Genomic DNA, 18,901 nt, shown 5'->3' on the forward strand with positions numbered 1-18,901 from the left:
GCTCTGGGCCATCTGTGCTGGCCAGTTGTGGGGTGCGTGTGGCTCCCCGAGGTGCTGTCAGAGCCGCTGGCCCGCAGCCGGTCTGCCCCCGCCGCCGTCCTCCCGCAATTCGCTCCCCTCTGGGAGCCTGCGTGGACTGCTTCAGCACCTCAGAGCCTGCCTGCCTGCCACCATGAGGATGCGGCTGCCAGAGCACCATGCATGACACAGGTATGCCGCCCTCCCCCGGATGGCTCAGCAGAAGGAGGCTGCGACTCGATTTCAGGGTCGCGAGTTCGAGCCCCATGTAGAGCTTGTTTGAAAAATAAATTAAAAAAAAAACCAACCAAAAAACCCTTCCCCTGTATGCTACGATTTCCCATTTCATCAGTTGCCATGTTATTTCACGTATGGGTTTTTTTTCTTTTTTATGAGAGCATTTTGCTTTTCACATAGCTCTGTACAGACATACGACACACATATATGCATACATATACATTTTTCTGTCACATTCTATGCCTTGCTCTCATGCTTACAAAGATTTCCCGTTGGGGGACCTGGGGGGCTCAGTCGGTTAAGTGTCGGACTCCGGCTCAGGTTGTGATCTCACAGTTCGTGAGTTTGAGCCCCAGGTTGGGATATGTACTGGCAGCCCAGAGCCCGCTTCAGATCCTCTACTCTACCTTCTCTGCCCCTCCTGAGAGCTCTCTCTCTCAAAAACAAACAAACATTAAAAAACAAAGATTTCCCATCGCTAAGGTAATATAACTATTTAGATGTATATTAATCAAGTTTTCTTTTACATTTGATACTTTTATCAACCTAGATTAATTTTAGTAACATCTCCCAGATACCTAGTAATTTACCCCAAGAACACTTATTGGGAGGGCAGCAGTTTTTGTTGCTGTTCTTACCATATTTCATAACCTTAGAATGGAATTGTGCTGTGGGCTCCCTGTCTTGCATTGGTCTGTTCTTCCTGTCTGTGGGTATCCAGGGGCCTCGAAGGTAGGAGGGCGTGTCCTCCTGATTGTGTGGTAACTGTGCGCCTCTCTGGCTATTTCCATGTGTTATTTCTTCTGGATGATTTTAAAACATGATAATATAATGCTTGTATTTAATGTAATTTATATGCTATGTGACAAGCCTCTTCATGACCCTAGAGAGAGAGCTGATAAAAGTCAAGTGCATTTACAATTAAAAACTCAATAAGAAATGTGTCTAGGGGCGCCTGGGTGGCTCAGTTGGTTAAGCACCCAACTTCGGCTCAGGTCATGATCTCACAGTTCGTGGGTTCGAGCCCCGCCTCGGGCTCTGTGCGGACAGCTCAGAGCCTGGAGCCTGCTTCAGATTCTGTGCCTCCCTCTCTCTCTACTCCCTCCCCTGCTCCTGCTCTATGTCTCTGCCTCTCAAAAATAAATATTAAAAAAAAAGCATAAAAAAAGAAATGCATCTATTTCCTGAATAATCTCAGGCTGAAAGCCAAAATCCCCCACATGGGAGCACGATCCAGGCATCCCCTCGATCAAGAAGGCGATAGTGACTTTCACTGCCCTGCTTATTATTTAAGTTTGTTTTTTTTTTTTTTTTCCCTGCAGGAACTATTCTAGAAGTCTTGAGAATAAAAATGCAAGAGATAAATGAAATCCAGGTATTAAAATCACAAAGCAGAGGACGAAGAGAGTTCCGTTCTCACAAGATAAGGCTTTGCACTAGGAAAACACGGGAGGGTGGGGATCACAGGAACGTGGCACGTCAATGCAGGGGGCCTGTGACAGGTCACATAGGCACACGGTAATACTCAGAGCCACCTCTAAACACACAGACACACGGAGAGGTAGACTCAAAAACACCATCGGTAAATGAAAGTAGGACTCAGGTCTACGGGAGGGAAGATACTGTCACTGAATGGTGCTGGATACTGAATGTCCATGTGGGAAAACCAATGAACATGTACATTTACTTTACACCAGACGCAAAAACTAATTCCAGACAGATCACAGACCCAGACGTATAAGTGAAAATCGTAGCGCTGGGGCACCCGGGAGGCTCAGTCGGTTAAGCATCTGACTTCGGCTCAGGTCATGATCTCATGGTTCATGAGTTTGAGCCCCGCATCGGGCTCTGTGCTGACAGCTCAGGCACAGCACCAGGTCTGGCCTTGGCTGGGGGTGTCTGGGGGAGGTCTTCTCCCATAAAAGGCTCCTGCCTCCTTTTGGTGACCCTCCCTTGGGCTGGCCGCGCCCTGGGGGGCCCTTTCCTCCTGCCGCAAGTGCATCCCGAGGGCCCACCTGGTGTGGTCCCATGACGAGGTCCGACGACTCCCCTCAGCCAGGAGGTTTGCGCCCATCTGATGGGCAGCTGGTGAGCCAGGCGCTCTTGTTGTTTCAGGTCTTTCCAAGACCATGGGCAGACCACCCTCTCCTGTGAACACCCTTTCCAGACAAGCCCCAAGCTGCTTGGCCTCCCCAGGCCCCCACACCACTCCCCTCTTGTCCCCTCAGGAGCCAGCAGGGGCATTCCGTGGGCACATTTTGGGGCCCTTCTGCAGGAGTGTGTATGCTTCAGGCACAGACACCCTCTACGAGAGCAATTCCCACCCTCAGTGGGACGGCTCGGTGGGTCAGGACCCAAGACTGCACAGCTGGCCCCTTCTGTGGGAGGAGGGGTCTTCACCCAGCTCCTGGGCCCCTCCTGACAACCCCTCTCCATGGCCAAGCCCCTCGTCTATAAACTTGGGGTCCACAATGCTGACCACACAAGTGGATTCTGAGAACTTCACAGGACAAAGAGGCTTACCATGTGGGACCCTTGCTTGGATAAGGATTGAGACAAATATGTGGATTTTATTTTGATAACAGTTCTTACAAACCACCTGTAAAAGGACATTTGGCGAAAACTGAGCGTTGACCAAGTGTTCAGCGACATAAGGGAATTATTACGCATTTTGTTAGTTTTGATCCCAGCTTTTGGTTATGTAAGATAACATGCTTCATTTTGAGAGATGCGTATTGATATATTTAGGGATGAAATGGTGTGGTATCTACAATTAACCTGAAAATATTTCAGGAAAAATTGAACCAAACGTGGCAAAATGTTCACGGTTCACTCTTAGTATTGGATATATAGTTATTGTATTATTCTTTTATTTTTTATTATATTTTTCTAATTTTATTTTTGAGAGAGACAGAGGACGAGTGGGGGGGTGGGGAGGGGGTGCAGAGAGAAAGGGAGACAGAATCTGAAGCAGCTCCAGGCTCTGAGCTGTCCGCACAGAGCCGGACATAGAGCTTGAACTCATGAACCGTGAGATCGCAACCTAAGCCGAAGTTGGACGCGTAAGTGACTGAGCCACCCAGGCGCCTCTATTATTCTTTATAAATAACATTTTTTTAAAAGTTAACAAAAAAAATAAAAATAAAAAGTTATCATTTACAACAGCATCCAAATCCAGTGGTCCCACGAATTCATGTGATAAAGATGTGCAAGACTATTGCAGAGAAGCTCAGACAACTTATGACAGCTCATTGGCTAGACTTGGGGACACAGAAAGATACGCAGACATGGGTCAGAAAGCTTAATCTTTGTTTCCATTACCTATCACGGTGCAAAAAAACATCACCACTGGATGTAGTGGCTTAAAACCACCACTGCTCAAAACTGCTGGTCTGGCCGCCTCCGCCTCACCTCTGTCTCTCTCTGTGTCTCGTGCTCTTCCCGATGTGGCCCCTTGCCACGTGTCTCTGGCTTCTCAAGGCCCGGGCCCGGAGACGCCCCCACCTCTTCTCAGGGCCAGCCTGGAGTCTGGGGAATCCTGCTTGGGCGCGGACATCCACCCGAGGCCAGAGGGCACCGAGGCCCTGCCCCGTGAGGGGAAGCAAAGGCTGAGTCTCGTGACTCAGCAAAGCCAGTGCCTCGGCTGGTGTGCTGTGGGGCGTGTGTGCCTGGAGCTGCCCCATTCAACACATGATGGCAGGTCACAGAACCTGTCCCCTCCCCTCCGTCACAGAGCAAGATAAAGCTCACACTGACCTCTGACCTCGGCAGGTACGGGGCTGAGTGTCATTTGCAAAGCGCTCCTTTTGTGACAAATTGGAGGATTTGTAGACTGATGTGAGGTTGAATACAGGGGGTCCAGACCTTCCTCTTCCTGGCCTGTCTCCCGACCCCTCTGCTGGTGTCCAGACCCTGCAGCCCGGGGAACCTGCCCGGCAGCCATGACGCTCCTGTCTGGAGGCTGGAGAAACCACTTTTGGCTCTGGGCCTGCAGCACAGAGCACCCTCAGCAGGGCTGGACCCCCAAATGTGGCCAGGAAGTGTTTTCTCCCTCACAAAGCTGCAGAGAACCCAGAAAGGAAGCAGGCTGTCCTGCTGGCCTTGGCCAGGACCACCCGCTGTGCAGAGCAGCCGACTCTCCGGATCCCAGGGGATCTGAGCACCCTTCACCATCAGCTTGCTCTTCAGAGAAGGGCTGGCTTGTCCTAAGGCCACCAGAGCTGGGGACAGACGCGGGAGCGGGCTATGTGGGGGTCTCCATGGGCCTCCAGGCTGGGCTCCCAGGGCAGGAACAGCCTAACACAGCCGCCCACCCAGCAGGTGGCGACCTGCCACGCCCCCTGGGGAGGCCTCAGAAGTTGTGAGCCCTTCCAGGTGGCTGTGGTGGACACATGCCACATCCTTCCATATCAACTGGGAACAACAAGGCAAGGATGCCACCCAAATTTAGTGAGTCCCAGGAGGAAGGGGCCACCTACGGACAGAGATTTCTGGGGGTGGGGATGGCAGGGCTGGGACACTGAGGGACAGAGGGGCTGGGGACCCACTCTACTGGCCAGAGAGGGGAGGCGTATCCATCTTCCTCTGGGTGGTTTCTGAACAGCCCCGGACTCAAGGTCCTTTGTGTCCCAGAGGGAGGGTTCCTGGGGCCTGGAATGCCCGCACTCAGCAGAGACACAGCAGCTGGGACAGTGTCTGCTGCGCTTAGCCACAGCCCTGCCCTGAGGTGGCCCTGGGAGCCCTGAGCTTCCCCATGGCTCAGTAGGGATAAGGCGAGGAGCCTTATGGGAGGGGAACAGGAAGAGACCCTGGCCCTGGAACATAAAGGGCACGTTTCCTCCCGGACTGTGGGCAGCACATCCAGCCGGTCCAGTCTGGGGTCCCTGGAAGAACCGGGTCTTGCTGCCCCACCGAACTGGGCCCCCAGGCCTCTTCCTCCCCTTCCGGTGACCGCACGGGGTCAGCGGAGGATGCTGGGGTTACGTTTCCCAAGTTGTTGGCAGTTGTGCGGACGTCCACCCACAGATGCAAGTCTCGAAGGGCAGAGACACGCTGCCTTTATTGCGCGTTGCGGGGCTGGCGTTGGGTGGGGGGTGGGAGGGGGTGCAGGGCACGGCCAGCGGGTCAGCGGCTCGGCCAGAGGAGGGTGTAGGCCCCGCGGCTGCAGCGGAAATCTGGCTCCGGCTGCTCGGGCTTCGGCTCCACTGACACGAGGCGCCGGGCCCCGCGCTGGCTCAGCGGGATGCAGTCGGAGACGCGGACTTCCAGGGCGCACCCCTCCCTGAATCCGGGCGGGAGGGCCGTCAGGGGCGGGGCGGGATCCGCGGCGCAGCACCCTCCCTTGTGCGCTCCGGCACTCACCCCTGGCAGTGCGCCCCCTGTCCCCGTGCCCCAGGACTCACCCCTGGCAGTGCCCAGCCCGCCACGCCCCAGGACTCACCCCTGGCAGTGCCTCCCCACCCCCGCGCGCCCCAGATTCATACCTGCCAGTGCACCCCCCCACCCCCGCGCGCCCCGGACTCACCCCTGGCAGAGCCCCCCCAACCCCCGCGCGCCCCTGACTCACCCCTGGCAGTGCGCCGCCAGCACCCCCACCAGCTCCCCGACGCGGTTGTCCAGCGGCGGCTGGGAGCGGTGCAGACACACGACTAGATCGTCCTGGCCCCGCGCGTGCAGCACCACCAGCTGGTCCCGCCCACTGGTCACGCTCAGCCCGGTCACCTGCTCAGCGAGGGCTAGCTAGGTTCAGCCGCCCACCCCCTCCCCACCGGGCTGTCCCCGGGGCCCCTGCGAGCTCCCCCCCCCCCCCACCGGGCCCCCGCCCCGGGTCCGCCCCAAAGGGGAGGACTGGCCCAGGCGCTGCTCCCGAGAACTTGCTCCAGGACACGGTGGAATGTAGGGCGCCTCTAACCCGGTGCCACCACTGCCCTGCGGCTCTCACTCTGAGTGTGCTGGCGTGGCCGGGACGCTGAACCTTCTGCCCTCCACCCATTAATGTCTAACCGGCGCCAGCGGCGTGGCCAACGCACCAGGTGGGCCCCCACGCGGTTACAGCACCCCCTCCCCCACAGGGGCAAGAGCGTGGTGGGGCAGGAGACAGGGGTGCAGGGAAGAGGGCCCCGCGGCTCGTTTCCTGCCTTTCCCGCCACCCCGAGCTGATGCTGAGTTCTAGAAAGCTCAGGTCTTCCCAGGTAGGCTCGAGGGGCGGGGCCCCGCAGAAGCCCCCACCTCACCCCCACGGGGCTCACCAAGGCCAGGGGCACGGTCCGCATCACCCGGTACTGACGGCCCGGGTCCAGCTTGTAAAGGTGCCGGTCAGTGAGCAGGAGCGCCCGGTCCTGTCTCTTGTTGAAGCGATTCACCTGCGGGATAGGTGCTTTGGGGGTCCTGTCGCGCCCCAGGGCCTCCTCTCCCTGGGCCCGGGTTTTCACGGACCGGGGTGGAGCTGACCGCTCCTGAAACCTCCACCCTGGGCTGGGCTGGGCTGCGGCTCTCCGGCCCCACTTCTCACCTTACGGACGTGGCTGGAGAAGAGCACAGTCCCAAAGCCGTCCTTCTCGCGGAGAGCCTTCAGTCGCTGGGTGAACAGGCCAGAGGCTGTGGGGTTGTCGGTGGCCTGAGGACAGATGGGGCTTGCCTGAGGGAGGTCCTTGCTCGACCAGCAGCAAGTCTGGTGAATCCACACGGCTACCCTTCCCTTTGGAAGCCAAGCCAAGTGAGGCCCTGTGAAGCCTCCCCTGGGTTCTCTGGGGGCCCCCCTGCACGGACCGGTGCAGCCCCAGGTTCTACAGGCCTGTGCCCTCCACTGCTGCCCACCAGCCCAGAAGCTGGGATGGCAGGGGCCAGATGGGACCAGGGAAAACTTTGAGCCCCTGGCCTTCATCCCCTATAGAATGGGGCCAGGGGCACAGCTCCCGGTGCCTGTGTGAGGGCCAAGGGGAGCCATGGCATAGGGGTGCATGAGCCCGAGAAGGGGGTGGGTGGGGGACAGAGGGTGGAGGAGACCATGTTCAGTAAAGCCCAGGCCAGCTGGTTCTGGGTGGAAAGCTGAAACTTCAGAGGCAAGGGGCTGGCGGAGGGGCATGGCCTCCAAGCCGGCTGGACGGCCAAGCCCTGGGAGAGGACACTGGGGGTGGATACCGGCAAGGTCTAGCCTTGAGCCTTTCCTTGGTGCCCAGCCTTCACTGCCCCAGCACTCACAGAGGACAAGTAGTCCCGGGCCCAGGCCCGCCGGCAGCCCCAGTCCTGCCGCAGCTCTTGCAGGATCCCCATGGCAGCCACCTTGGCCTTGATCTGGGCCATGTCTGAAGGTGGGATGTTCTTCACCAGCTGCCGGGCCCGCCACCTGAAGGGAACCTGGTGGTCAGATGGACCCCATCCCAGGTCCTGCCCCCCAGAACTCACATGCATGGCCTCTACTCCCTTCCCCCATGGGACAAGGCCCAGCCTCTCAGCCTGGCCCCGGCCGCCCTGTGTTTCAGCCTCCCTGGTCTGAGCACAGCAGTTGCTGGGGCTCCCTCCCGGAGAACTCCTGCCCAGCCTTCAGAGCTCTACTCAGATGCTGTGTCCCCCACTGCCTGGCCCCAGCCAGCCACCGTCCTCTGCAGGCTTCCAGCAAAGAGACCTCGGGGCTCTGCTGATGACCGTGGGGGTGTGGGGACCCAGCTAATGTGCACGGCCTCCTGTTTTCCCGCTTATGAAATGGGGCTTGCGAGGTGCAGGTGACTGGCACCGGGGGTTCAGTGGGCGCTAGCTGCGTGGGGGAGAGCGCAGGGGTGGGGCCGAGGGCTTGCACCTGCAGAACAGCAACCGGCAGGTGTCCTGGAAGGGCTGCAGCACAGCAGGGGGCGTCGGCCAGACCAGGTCCCGGCCATACAAGGGGGGCTGCCTCGCGGCCTGGAAGCGCCTGTGCAGCTCCGCCAGGTGAGCGCGCACTTTGTGCTTCCGGAACCAGCGCATGATGGTGTAGACGGCCCGGAGACGCCGGCAGCGCCACCTGGCCAACGTGCCGCGCCATGCCTGGGGGGCCAGCCAGACTCTCATCAGGCCTGGCCAGGCCCCCACCCCCTCCACCCACAGCCTGCTGCTGGGCAAGGCTGACCTGTCTGTGTTGCCCAGGGGCCACCTCCACCTGGCGGCAGGCTGCTTCCCAGGTGGGCACACGGCCCTGCCTGTCGGGGCCTCTGCCTGACCCCTGGGAGAGCTCCCGCTGCACACCCTTAGACGGAAGATCCGACACCCGCAGGTGTGGGTGCTTCCCCCCCAACGAGGGGCTGAGCTGAGCTGGCCCAGGTCTGACCTCCAACCCAAGGAGGCCCCAAGATGGGGGGCACCCCAAGAATACAACCATGAAAATCCAGACTGGAGCCCCACAGCAGGCAGCCCAGACTCAAACAGATGGAGGACAGGATGGATGGCACTGTGGACAGCCCTGGAAACATGGGGCCACAAGGACCCAGTGTGAGCCTCCTGAGTCCTGTTTCTGTGACAGAGGCATTGTGTCCTGTTCCTAAAAACGGTCCCTATGTGTTAGGAGAGAGAGCAAAGCTAACAATTATTAAATGCAGTGTGTTGTCACTGGCTGGGTTTGTAAAGATGTGAGAAGTAATAGTGGGACATTTGTGGAAACCTGAACACAGGCTATGTGTGATTCAGGTATACGGATGATATTTTATCAGCGTTAGGTTTCTTGTCTGCTAAGGTCAGCATGGTTTGACATCCTTGTTCTTAGGATATGTGTGCTGAGATATTTGGGGGTGTCATTACTTTATAGAATTCAGGAAAACAGAAATACACGTGTATGAGTGTCTGAATGTGGGTGTGGGGACAGACGCACAGAGGTGGGGTAGCGGGCACAGGATGTAGCAGTCCAGGTGGACAGGAAGTAATCAGAGAAATCTGTTGACTTTTCAGTAGGTTTAAAATGTTAAACAGGGAGAGACACGGCGGCATCCCCATCCTTTGGAAACACATCCTGAAACGACTCTAAACAAAATGATTTGCTTGAACAGAACTGAGGTGGGGTGCAGGTGTCGGCAGAAAACCACACTGGTCACAGGGTGACACAACTGATTGCAGGGAGTAGGTGGGGGAGTTTGGAGCCCCAGCATGCATGGTTTTGTCCAGGTCCCAAGTCTTTTAGAATAAAGAAGAAAAAAGTAAAAAAAAAAAAAAAAAAAAAAAAAAAAAGGAAGGTAAAAAGATGGCAGCCAGATTCCTGAAAATCTTGTTCTGAGCACCTGGATCCACCCCAGCCTGAAAGAGACAGCCTCAGGACTGAGGTGAACTGAACCACAGCCATACTTTTTGATTAAGTCAGTTTTAGTCCTGGTCTGTCTCTGACTAAAGGGGATTCCTGTGGTGCCTGGAGGTGTGCCTGTGGGCCCGCCGGTGCACACATACCCCCCAACTCCAGGTGGTGCACACCCACCCCTCCCCTCCTCCCAGGTGCACACTCATCCCTCCCCTCCCCCAGGTGCACATCCACCCCTCCCCCCTCCAGGTGCACACCCCTCCCCCCTCCCCCCAGGTGCACACCCATACCCCCAGGTGCACACCCCTCCCCTTCCCCCAAGGTGCACACCCCTCCCCCCTCCCCCCAAGGTGCACACCCATTCCTGCCTCGCCCCAAGGTGAACACCCTTCTCCCCACACTCTCCATGGTGGGCACCCAGCCGGGCACACCTTCTGCAGCAGCAGCACGATGATGGGAATGAGGCGCGCGCGGCTCTGCTCCAGTGTGACCAAAGTCTGGGGTGAGCGGATGAAGAGCTTGGTGTGGCCAAAGGCCACATCGCCCTGCAGCCCGTGCTGCTCCAGGAGGGCACTCGCGGCTGCCCTGTCAGAGCCCAGGAGGTGGTTGGGCCACGTGTACTCACAGGTCATCTTGTACCTGTGATGCAGGACGGGGCGGTGGGCACCATGCTCTAGGGACAGGTGTGGAACCACCCCGCGCTGGCCTGTCACACCTGGCCCATGCCACCACCCCACATGCCACTCACTCCAGCCCACGGCCACCCTGTCCCCTGTCCTGCAAGGGTCCTCGCTGCCAGTGTCCTGCGTGTCTGCGTCTGAGGGGCCCTGGGGGCGTCTGGGACCCTCTGCCTACCCCTCAGACTCCTCATTGGAGCCCGTGGGGGACAGACACTGGGGAGATGGGGCTCCCAGTCACAGGGAGTGGTACCTGAGCAGGAACCGAGGGTAGGGCTGGCGGGAAGCAAAGCCGGCCCTCCGGACACGCACATTCTCCAGCAGCCCCAGGTACTCGACCTGGTGGCGACAGTGGCCCTCGTCCAGCTTTGCAGCCACCTTGTCCTCATTGGGCTTGATGCAGCGGACGTAGAAAGGCTCCTGCCACGACATTGGACACTCAGGGAGACCAGCGTCAGCCCCCCCACCCGGCCACCCGGCAGGTGTGCCCCCTGCCCCACTCCCTCACTGTGTGTATGGGAAGGGGCTCTTGCAGGGGAAAGGGGAGGCTGAGGGGCTGTGCCGGCCTCCCTCTTGCCTCCGCAGAGGCCAGGCTGAATGTCCAGATGTTCTGTGGCTAAGCGGGCTCTGGGGTCTTCCAGAGGTCCCTTTTGACTTTGAGCTCCCCAAGAAGCTGCTTTCCTGTCCCTGTGAGTCCCGCCCATGCACTAGGCGGTGGGGACAGGAAAGAGGCTTCAAACCACGAATTTACTCAGGCTGCAGCCCAGCCCAGGACATGTCACTGGCACTCTGGCGGCTTCCTGCTGGCTGATGGGGGTGGGCGTGGGGGTGGGGTAGAGCTTACTGCAGGAGGTGAACACCACCTTTCCCAAGATGTGCAGAAGTCGGCAGGGGGCGTGGGCAGTTTGATGCACAGGCACAGACAGAAGGACCTGGAAAGATCCAAGGCAGGGGCAGGGGCAGGGGCAGGGGGCAGTACCTTGGAGGCCAGGTTTTCCACCAGGGCCACCATGGAGTTCTTGAAGAGGGTGCCGGCTGTCAGGGGGCGCTTGGTCACCTCTGTGATGTCCTGCTGCCCGTCTGGCCACATGGCCCGCAGGGTGGGGTCTGAGCTGCAAACACAGGCCACATCCCCAGCCGCCCTCTGGAGGGCAGCCCCGCCCCAGCTCTGCCACTGGTAAGCTTTGTGGCCTCTGTGTTAAACCTCAGGCTGTCAGCCCATGAGGCGGGTGTCAGACCTGGGCGTCTGAAAGCCTGTCGTGCTTGAAGCCCCAGGGCTCGGCCTGCACCTCCGGCCCACACACCTGTTGTACAGCAGCCGCTTGAAGTCCTGGAACAGGTGGTCCCTGTTCTTGTCGATGAAGCCCTCCACTGAGTACCTGCAGAGGCAGGGCTGGTGAGGGGCCTCTGACAGCCCCAGGAAGTCCCCACCAGCCTCCCCCTTCCTCCCTCCAACACCCACATAAGACTCCCCTCTCTGAGAGCCTCCCTCCAGGAATATGAGTCAGTGGTTGTGCCCACAGCACTGAACCCTGGCTCTAGTGCATACGTGATGTGTGGCCTGGGACCAGTGACAACCCGTCTGTGCCCTGATACACATCACATGCTCAGAACAGTGCCTACTGAGTTTCTGTAAGTATCAGTGACAGCAATTAAACGAGGAACTCCTGACTCATTGGTGTGTTTTGACTGTGGCACCAAGAACCTCAGATTCCTTGTCTTGCCCTTTGATGACAAAGGCTAGAAATTGCTCAGGGCCAAACTCTTGGCTCCACCTGGGGCTCCGGCAAAGGCTACGGGCATGGGGTCTGACCTCTGGCTGCACTGTCTTCTCCGCTTCTTGTCCTTGTGAGGGACAAGTAGACACTTGTGCCTCTCCCTGTGGGCCACCTCAAGTCCCAGTCAGGATGAGGTGAGCAACAGGTAAATTTGTAAAATAGCACGGAGATTTCCGAAGGACTCCGTGGGCATTGGTACTGAGCTTGTTGGAAACACTGACTTTGGCCCCTTTGCGCCCCACCCCCAGCTCCCAACCTGCATCTCCAGGGAGGACGCCTTCATAATAGCGTGTCCCTCCCCCAGCACCAGCATGGGGTGGGGCCTAGATGAGAGCATCTTTTAAAGCTTCCAGAGGATTCTATGGTGCAGGCAGGACTGAGAGCTCTGATCTTAAAACCTCCATTTCATGCGTTTCACTTGTGTACCTGCTGACAGGCACGTCTCAAGTGTGCAAGAAGGGGAGATGGGGTGCCTGGGTGGCTCAGTCGGTTAGGTGTCCGACTCTCAATCTCAGCTCAGGCCATGATCTCAAGGTTCATGAGTTCAAGCTCCACACTTGGCTCTGTGCTGACAGCCTGCTTGGGAATGTGTCTCTCCTTCTCTCTGCCTCTCCCCTGCTGTACTCTCTCTCTCGCAAACTAAATAAATAAACTAAGAAAAAGTAAAAAAAAAAAAAAAAAAATGGTGAGAGGGCCTTACGTGACATCCCCTGCATAGTGCTTGATCCGGAAGTCTCGGCCAAACTCCATGGTCTTGTCTGTGGGGCAGAGCTGGGGAGGGGGCGGGCCAGGGTCAAGGCACAGGGCAGGGGTTGGCACAGAAGACCATCCTTGAGGGGAGGCCCGGCCACCAAGGTCCCACCAAGACAGGCAGCACGGTGCCTGTGGGGCTCAGACAGGGACCAGCTGGGGACAGGTGGGGCAGGGGCGGCCGCAGGGGGCAGAGGAGCACCTGGCGGCTGGTGTAGTGTGCATGGTGGCGGTGGTGCGTGTCCAGGCTCTGCAGGAAGATCCGGTCAGTGATGGTGCCCGCGGCACTGCAGGCCTCATCCAGTACAGCCAGCACGCCACGGTGGGGCCGCTCCACCAGGTCCACGATGGTGGCGTTGTTGAAGTAGTCCACCTGCAGAGCGGCTGGCGTCTCCAAGTGTGCCCGTGAGCCTGGGCCACTCCGCGCCCCAGGGCCCCCGAGCGCACCGCCCCCCATGGCCCCCACACACCCTTGCCGGCACTCACGCTCTGCCAGGCAATGCCCTCCCGCTTGTACTCCTCCTGCTCCTGCTTCAGGATAAGCTGGATGAACAGTTGCTGCAGCTTCTCGTTGCAATAGTTGATGCAGAACTGCTCGAAGCTGCGGGCGGCGGAGGGGCCCGCGGTTACGCCCTGCACTCGCCCCGCGGGCCGTCTGGGGCTGTTCGCTCTGTGTAGAGCCCATGCACCCATTCCGGCGGCCCCTCCCGGAATAGCTCCCCTGAAGTTCCCCCGAGGCGCCCCACTGTGGGGGAGCATCTCCCGCTCCAGACCACCCCCCCACCCCTGCCAATGCTCCAGAGTGGATTTGGGAGTCATGGCCAGGGGAAGTGAGCCCCAAATCTTGCCTTCTTGGGCACCACTGGATGGGAAGCACAGTTGAGGCACACTCGGGGGCATGAGCCTGGGGCTAGGGACCAGCTGAGACAGACAGACGCCGCACATCCTGCTCCCTAGCCCTGCGGAGCTCCGTGGGACTAAGGCAGCCCTAGAGGTTGGGGTCAGAGTGTGGGATGCGGTGGTTGGGCCGCCCACCTGTTCACAGGGAACACTTCGAAGCCATAGATGTCCAGCACGCCGATAACTGTGTCCTTGCCGTCACGCCGGGGGTCCCGGCCGCGGGGTTCCATGACACAGTTGATCCGGTTCACCACCCACTCAAACAGCCGCTGGTACACTGCCTGGGGGAGGCCAGGAGCCAGCTGCTTTGAGCTGCATCTGTCCTTGCCTCCTCTGGGAAGGCCTCCTGGGTGTCCCCGCCTCCCTCCCACAGCCTGCCGCCAGAGTACCTTGGCACAAGCATCCCGGGCATAGCTGGCCTCCGCAGCCGTGTGCCCCTTCTCAATGAGCTCCCTGCCTCCTGAGGCCACAGTGCGAGACAAGAGGCAGCGCATCACCGACTCCCGGGGCGTTGCCGTCAGTTCGGCCACGTGGTCCACCAACACCTCCTCGGCCACGGCCACGTGCCCCTGCTCCAGCCCGCTCTCCTCCATCTCCACAAACTCGATGTTTCCCTGGTGATGGCGAGCCATGACAGTCAGGCTCCCCGTCCCAGATCCCAGAGGAGCCTGCCTGCACACCTCTACCCAGGGAGAAGAAAGGACAGGCAGGGATAGGGGTGTGGGGGGGCCTGGCTTCTGCCAGGGGAGTGGCCCCAGATGAGGGAGTGGCCCACACAGTAGAGCCTTCTCCAAGGCTTCCCACCCAGAACATTACATCCGTGGTCCCGCTGCGTCTTCCTGCACCCTCTATGTGCCCCCTGCTCTTCAAGACACCTCACAGAGAGGTTCAGAGGGGTGGAGCAACTGACTAAAGCCACACAGACCTCAAATGACAGGTGCAAGAGGCGTCCGCAGGATGCTCAGCTTTGTTGAGCCTGCTGAGTGCAGGCTCACCTGCCAGACACGGACGTGGCATGTTGCAGGCCTGACCCGTACGTGGGCACACAAAACCCATAGCTCGGGGAGGCCTCCAGGCTTCACAGAGGGCTGGCTATGGGGCTGGACTGCCAGAGGCCAGTCTCCTCCTCCAGGGGCGGCCCTAGGACACCACGGCCCCTCAGCCCCTAGCCGGGCTCACCAGGTGCAGAATGGCGGCCAGGATCCGGCGCACGGAGTCCACCTCCTCGGGACTGAAGCCGATCACCCTCATGGCTTCCATCACTGCCTGGTGGTGGCTCCTCTCGTCGCTGTCCAGGGGCTGCAGGCGGAGGGGCTCAGCCTCCCGGTGCCACGCTGAGCCCGTGATGCCTCTGACCTGTCCTGCCTGCTCACCTGCTGCACCCCTCCCCATGCAAAGCCCCCAATTCCTCCCCGTGGATCCCCGTCAAATCGGGGCCTCTGTGGTCCTGCTGCCTGCCTATACCCAGTGCCCCGGCACCTGGCGCCATGGAGCCTTGGGCACCCTGGTGCTCCTGCGGAGCCCCACCCCCACTCACATTGAGCCCCGCTCCCTGCCGGGTGAAGCTGTACAGGGCGGGGTTCCTCTGCAGGTGCAAGTCTTCCAGCTGTGAGTCCTCACAGCCCCGCAGGACCTGGAGGTCAGGCACACCCCTTTGTCAGGCCCTCCGAACTCCAAGGACTCCCCCCGCAAACGTGCAGGAGGACAAAACCGAGGGAGTTCATTGACAGTGTGGACACTGCCTGAGTCCAGTGGTCAGACATGCTGTAGACACCACGGGAGTACAGAGAGATCCCGCTTCAGCAGTCAGGCATGATATAAACACCACCAGAGTCCAGGAAGATCCTATCCAGGGGGCCTCACCCAGTGTAGACACCGCCCCGATGGTGTCCAGGGAGCTCCCCAGCCGCAGGGTGGGTAGGGAACTGGCGGTATCACAGCAGAGGGGAGACCGGGAGGGAAATGGGTTGTGGGTGGGGCAGTCGGAAGGCCTTCCTGGGCGCTACCACACCCCTGCTTTGGCTCACCTGGTAGAAGGCGTGGAAGTTCCGTTCGCCCACGTGCTGCTTGAGGACCCGAGACTGAGGAGAGAAGGGCAGCTGGGCCCTGGCCCCACGCAGGGGACCCCTCCCAGAGCCCCCAGGGTGGTGCGGGCAGAGTGGGTGAGGCAGGCCTGGTGCAGAGGGGGCCCCCTCAGAGCCTGGCACCTCCCAGAAAGTGCGTCCTGCCCCCGGACCCCAGGCAGCAGGGCCCACCTTCTCCAGCAGATAGCTGTGGATGTGCCCCCCGACAGGATCTCCTTTGAAGTCGAAGTTGATGTCCATGTACTTGCCGAAGCGGCTGGAGTTGTTGTTTCGGTTGGTGCGTGCGTTCCCGAAGGCCTCCAGCACGCACGTGGACTTGAGCAGCACATCCTTGACCCTGGCGGGGCAGGGGGGCTGGGCTGGAGGCCGCAGACTCAGCACCCCTGCCTGCCGCCTCCCATCTTGTGGGCTGGGAAGGCCACCTGCCAGGTGCTCTCGGAAGTGCACCTCCTTGCCTCCCAGGCACCTGCAGCCTGCAGGGAGGACAGCGCACCCCGCCCTGCACCTCCAGTCCCGGGGTGGCCCAGAATTTCCAGCACTGGGCCCCCAGCCCCCGGAACTCCACCTTGGCTCTCTCGACAGGAAGGGCCCAGGAAGAACTGGGGCTCTCACACAGGAAGCTGCTCCCACGTGGCCCCACCGGTCACAGCCGGTAAGCAGCGGGCAAGGAGGTGGACAGGCGGGCCCTCATCCGGGCCAGGCACTTCCTGACCGTCCGGGCAACTACTCCCTTCTGTGGGGTCAGCCTGAGGGCCCAGCGTCTGTCTGTCGGCCCTGTGCACCTTGCCTCTTCATGTTCCTGGCGGTGGGTCCCCCTGGCACTGGGCCTGCCTCCCCTGGGGTTGAGAGGGCCTGCACGGGTCACCTGGAGCCCTCCTGACAAATGAGCCCACTGAACTCTTATGGGTCTTCCCCTCCAGGTGTCACACCCAGGGCCACCCCTTGGCCAGCTCTCCCTGCTCTCACCTCTCCACTTCTGCCCTCTGGCTGGGGTTGGTGACGGCAGCGATGTACTGCATGATGTGCTTGCTGGCCTCTGTCTTCCCTGCCCCACTCTCCCCTGCCGGGCAGACGGACAGTCAGACAGAATTAGCGGCTGCTCCCCTTGACCGGTTCCCTGTGCACCCCCCTCCACCGGGTCCGGGGAGGCTAGGCTACCTGGGCCCTGGCGACGGGGCACGTACCTGAGATAACAATGCAGGTGTCCCTGGACCGCCGTTTCATCGCCCTGTAGGCAGCGTTGGCCACAGCGTAGAGGTGGGGCGGCCGCTCATAGAGCTCACGGCCCTGGTACTTGGCGATGGCCTCAGGCCCGTACAGGGGCAGCTCCTGGTAGGGGTTCACGGACACCAGCACCTCGCCGATGTAGGTGTAGATGCGGCCCTTCTCGAACCTGGCACAGGAGGGGCCGGGCCTCAGCGCTCAGGACTGGGGTTGTACACCCAGGTGCTGGGGCCGTGGGCCGCTGTGGGGAGCCTTGGAGAGGCCCTAGACCACCCCAGGGCTGAGAGTGGGAAGCGGGTGAGGGGTGATCTGAGACTTCCCGGTGCCATCCTGCTGGAACCCCACCCCTGCTGCAGGGTCACGTTGGGGTCCACGCTGCTCTCCACGGGGGTACCAGGAATCAGGACCACCCACTTCACGAAAGGCCGATTTGCCGAGGCCACACTGGGAAAGGTGGAACCAGGTGGTCGAGGTCGGAGAGGAGAAAGGGGCTGGGAGGCAGTGGGAGGAGACTCGGGCTGCTTCCGTCCTGAGGCCCCCGCCCAGCCCCACCCAGATGGCTGGGACTGGGGAGGAGTGCAGGGAGGGGGCCTAGGGCTGCGGCCCCTCCCCCTGCACATCCTCAGACCTCTCAGCCCTTCCTTTCGGGACCCCCCCCCCCCAGGACCTACATCCCTCCCCCTCTTGACCTTTCTGCCCTGGGAGGCACCCGGGGCTGCCTGCTCCCAAGCGGTCTGGGACCCGCCCTGCCCCAGCAGCTTGTGGCCCGTCCCTTTCAGGGGTTCCTCTTCCTCTGCTGCCGCCTCAGTAGAGGGAGTCCCCCAGCTCAGCTCCCTCCACACACCCTCTCGTCGCCCGACCTGCCCCCTGCGAACCATGTGGCCGGGTTCAGTGCTCCATCGTGAAAATGGAGCTGGGGATGCCCTCCCGTCCCATGGGCTAGGTTGTCAGAATGAAGTGAGGTTATGCTTAGCCCTGGACAAAATAGCTCTTCTCCTGTCCTCCTCCTTCAACAACGTGTGCCGGGCGGGTGGTGCCCCCTAGCTCCACAGCCGCCTTCTGTTCCCCCTGGCCGTCCACCTGTCCAGGTCCTGGCGGCCACCCCATCTCCCTATCCCCTGGCTCCTGCAGGGCAAATCAGACCCCATGTCACTTCTAGCAGCCACGCCCTGCAGCACCCCATGCACCCCCCTGAGCGTCATCTCAGCTACACCCCGGGACAGGGCCTGCTCGCTTCCCTTGGCGGAGGCGGTGGGGGGTGGGGGGGGAAGGGAAGGGCCCAGCACACGATCCCTGGCCGGCCGGAGAGAGACTGTGTGCCCTGTCGGGGCTGGCACCTGCCGGTCCCTGCCAGTCCCTGCCAGGCAGGAGGGGCAGAAGGCAGCCAGACTGTGTTGAAGGAGGGGGTCTGGGAAGCCGGCCCATCACTGGCTGGCCACCCTTGCCCTGGGAGGACTGTCCTTCGTGCCCGACCAGGTCCCCCTGTAGTCACCCAGACAGCGGTCCGGGTGTGTGTGTGTGTGTGTGTGTGTGTGTGTGTGTGTAAGCACCACCCCCCCAACCTGGGCTGACAGGGACCAGGGAGCTTGGGGGTGGGGGAGGGGGCCCGGTGCCCTGCGTTCACCTGAGCTTTAGGTTTTCCATGAAGTCCTCCATGGTCACTTGGTCCAAAAGCACAAAGTCGGCTTTGCCGCAGTCAGGGCCTTCCTCATCCATCCTGCTGGCGGGAGGCACCCGGGCCAGGTGGCCCCGACCTTCCTGTACAGAGGGACAGAGGGGAGGGTGCTGGGAGCAGGCCCAGCCCTCTGGGCCTGTCTCCCTGGGCGCGTGTGGTAAAGGAGGAAGTGGGTTCTGGCCCTGGGGAGGGGCTGCCCTCCCCCCTTGCCGCTCCCTCCCCAGAGGGGCTTTCACCCTTGCTTCCTGGTTCCCCCAACCAGAGGCCGGACTCCCGACGGTGGAGGCACTGGGGGCTCTGGAAGG

The 18,901-nt window shown here is 60.5% G+C and overlaps 1 protein-coding gene across 2 annotated transcripts; it reads right to left on the minus strand.

The window, feature by feature from the left end:
- Positions 1 to 3,153: 3,153 nt before the first annotated feature.
- Positions 3,154 to 18,768, minus strand: MYO1G (myosin IG). 2 transcript variants are annotated; one of them, XM_060632051.3, is made up of 22 exons: positions 18,546 to 18,766; positions 16,882 to 17,090; positions 16,664 to 16,757; positions 15,869 to 16,034; positions 15,641 to 15,694; positions 15,151 to 15,246; positions 14,793 to 14,912; positions 14,003 to 14,227; positions 13,749 to 13,894; positions 13,200 to 13,314; positions 12,916 to 13,086; positions 12,664 to 12,734; positions 11,490 to 11,564; positions 11,165 to 11,297; positions 10,439 to 10,605; positions 9,940 to 10,147; positions 8,051 to 8,274; positions 7,456 to 7,600; positions 6,767 to 6,871; positions 6,504 to 6,617; positions 5,822 to 5,976; positions 3,154 to 5,536 (listed from the first exon to the last, which is right to left on the minus strand). In XM_060632051.3, the coding sequence occupies exons 1-22, from the start codon at positions 18,635 to 18,637 to the stop codon at positions 5,380 to 5,382; spliced, it is 3,042 nt and encodes a 1,013-aa protein (XP_060488034.2). In that variant the 5' UTR covers positions 18,638 to 18,766; the 3' UTR covers positions 3,154 to 5,379. The 2 variants fall into 2 exon arrangements, with proteins under 2 accessions (XP_060488034.2, XP_060488035.1); XM_060632052.2 differs by lacking the exons at positions 3,154 to 5,536; positions 5,822 to 5,976; positions 6,504 to 6,617; positions 6,767 to 6,871; positions 7,456 to 7,600 and having other exon boundaries at positions 8,197 to 9,390; positions 18,546 to 18,768.
- Positions 18,769 to 18,901: the final 133 nt, after the last annotated feature.

This window comes from Panthera onca, chromosome A2, assembly GCF_046562875.1.
Source record: "Panthera onca isolate mPanOnc1 chromosome A2, mPanOnc1 haplotype 2, whole genome shotgun sequence".
Classification (NCBI taxonomy): Eukaryota; Metazoa; Chordata; class Mammalia; order Carnivora; family Felidae; genus Panthera; species Panthera onca.

Bases quoted from the DNA above. Each gene is read 5' to 3' on its own strand.
- MYO1G (XM_060632051.3), bottom strand. From the start codon at position 18,637: ATGGATGAGGAAGGCCCTGACTGCGGCAAAGCCGACTTTGTGCTTTTG. The intron at 15,695-15,868 runs GTGGGCCCTGCT...TTCTCTCCTCAG, and splicing joins ACAGCTATCTGCTGGAGAAG to TCTCGGGTCCTCAAGCAGCA. The intron at 6,872-7,455 runs GTGAGTGCTGGG...ATCTGTCCTCAG, and splicing joins CCCGGGACTACTTGTCCTCT to GCCACCGACAACCCCACAGC.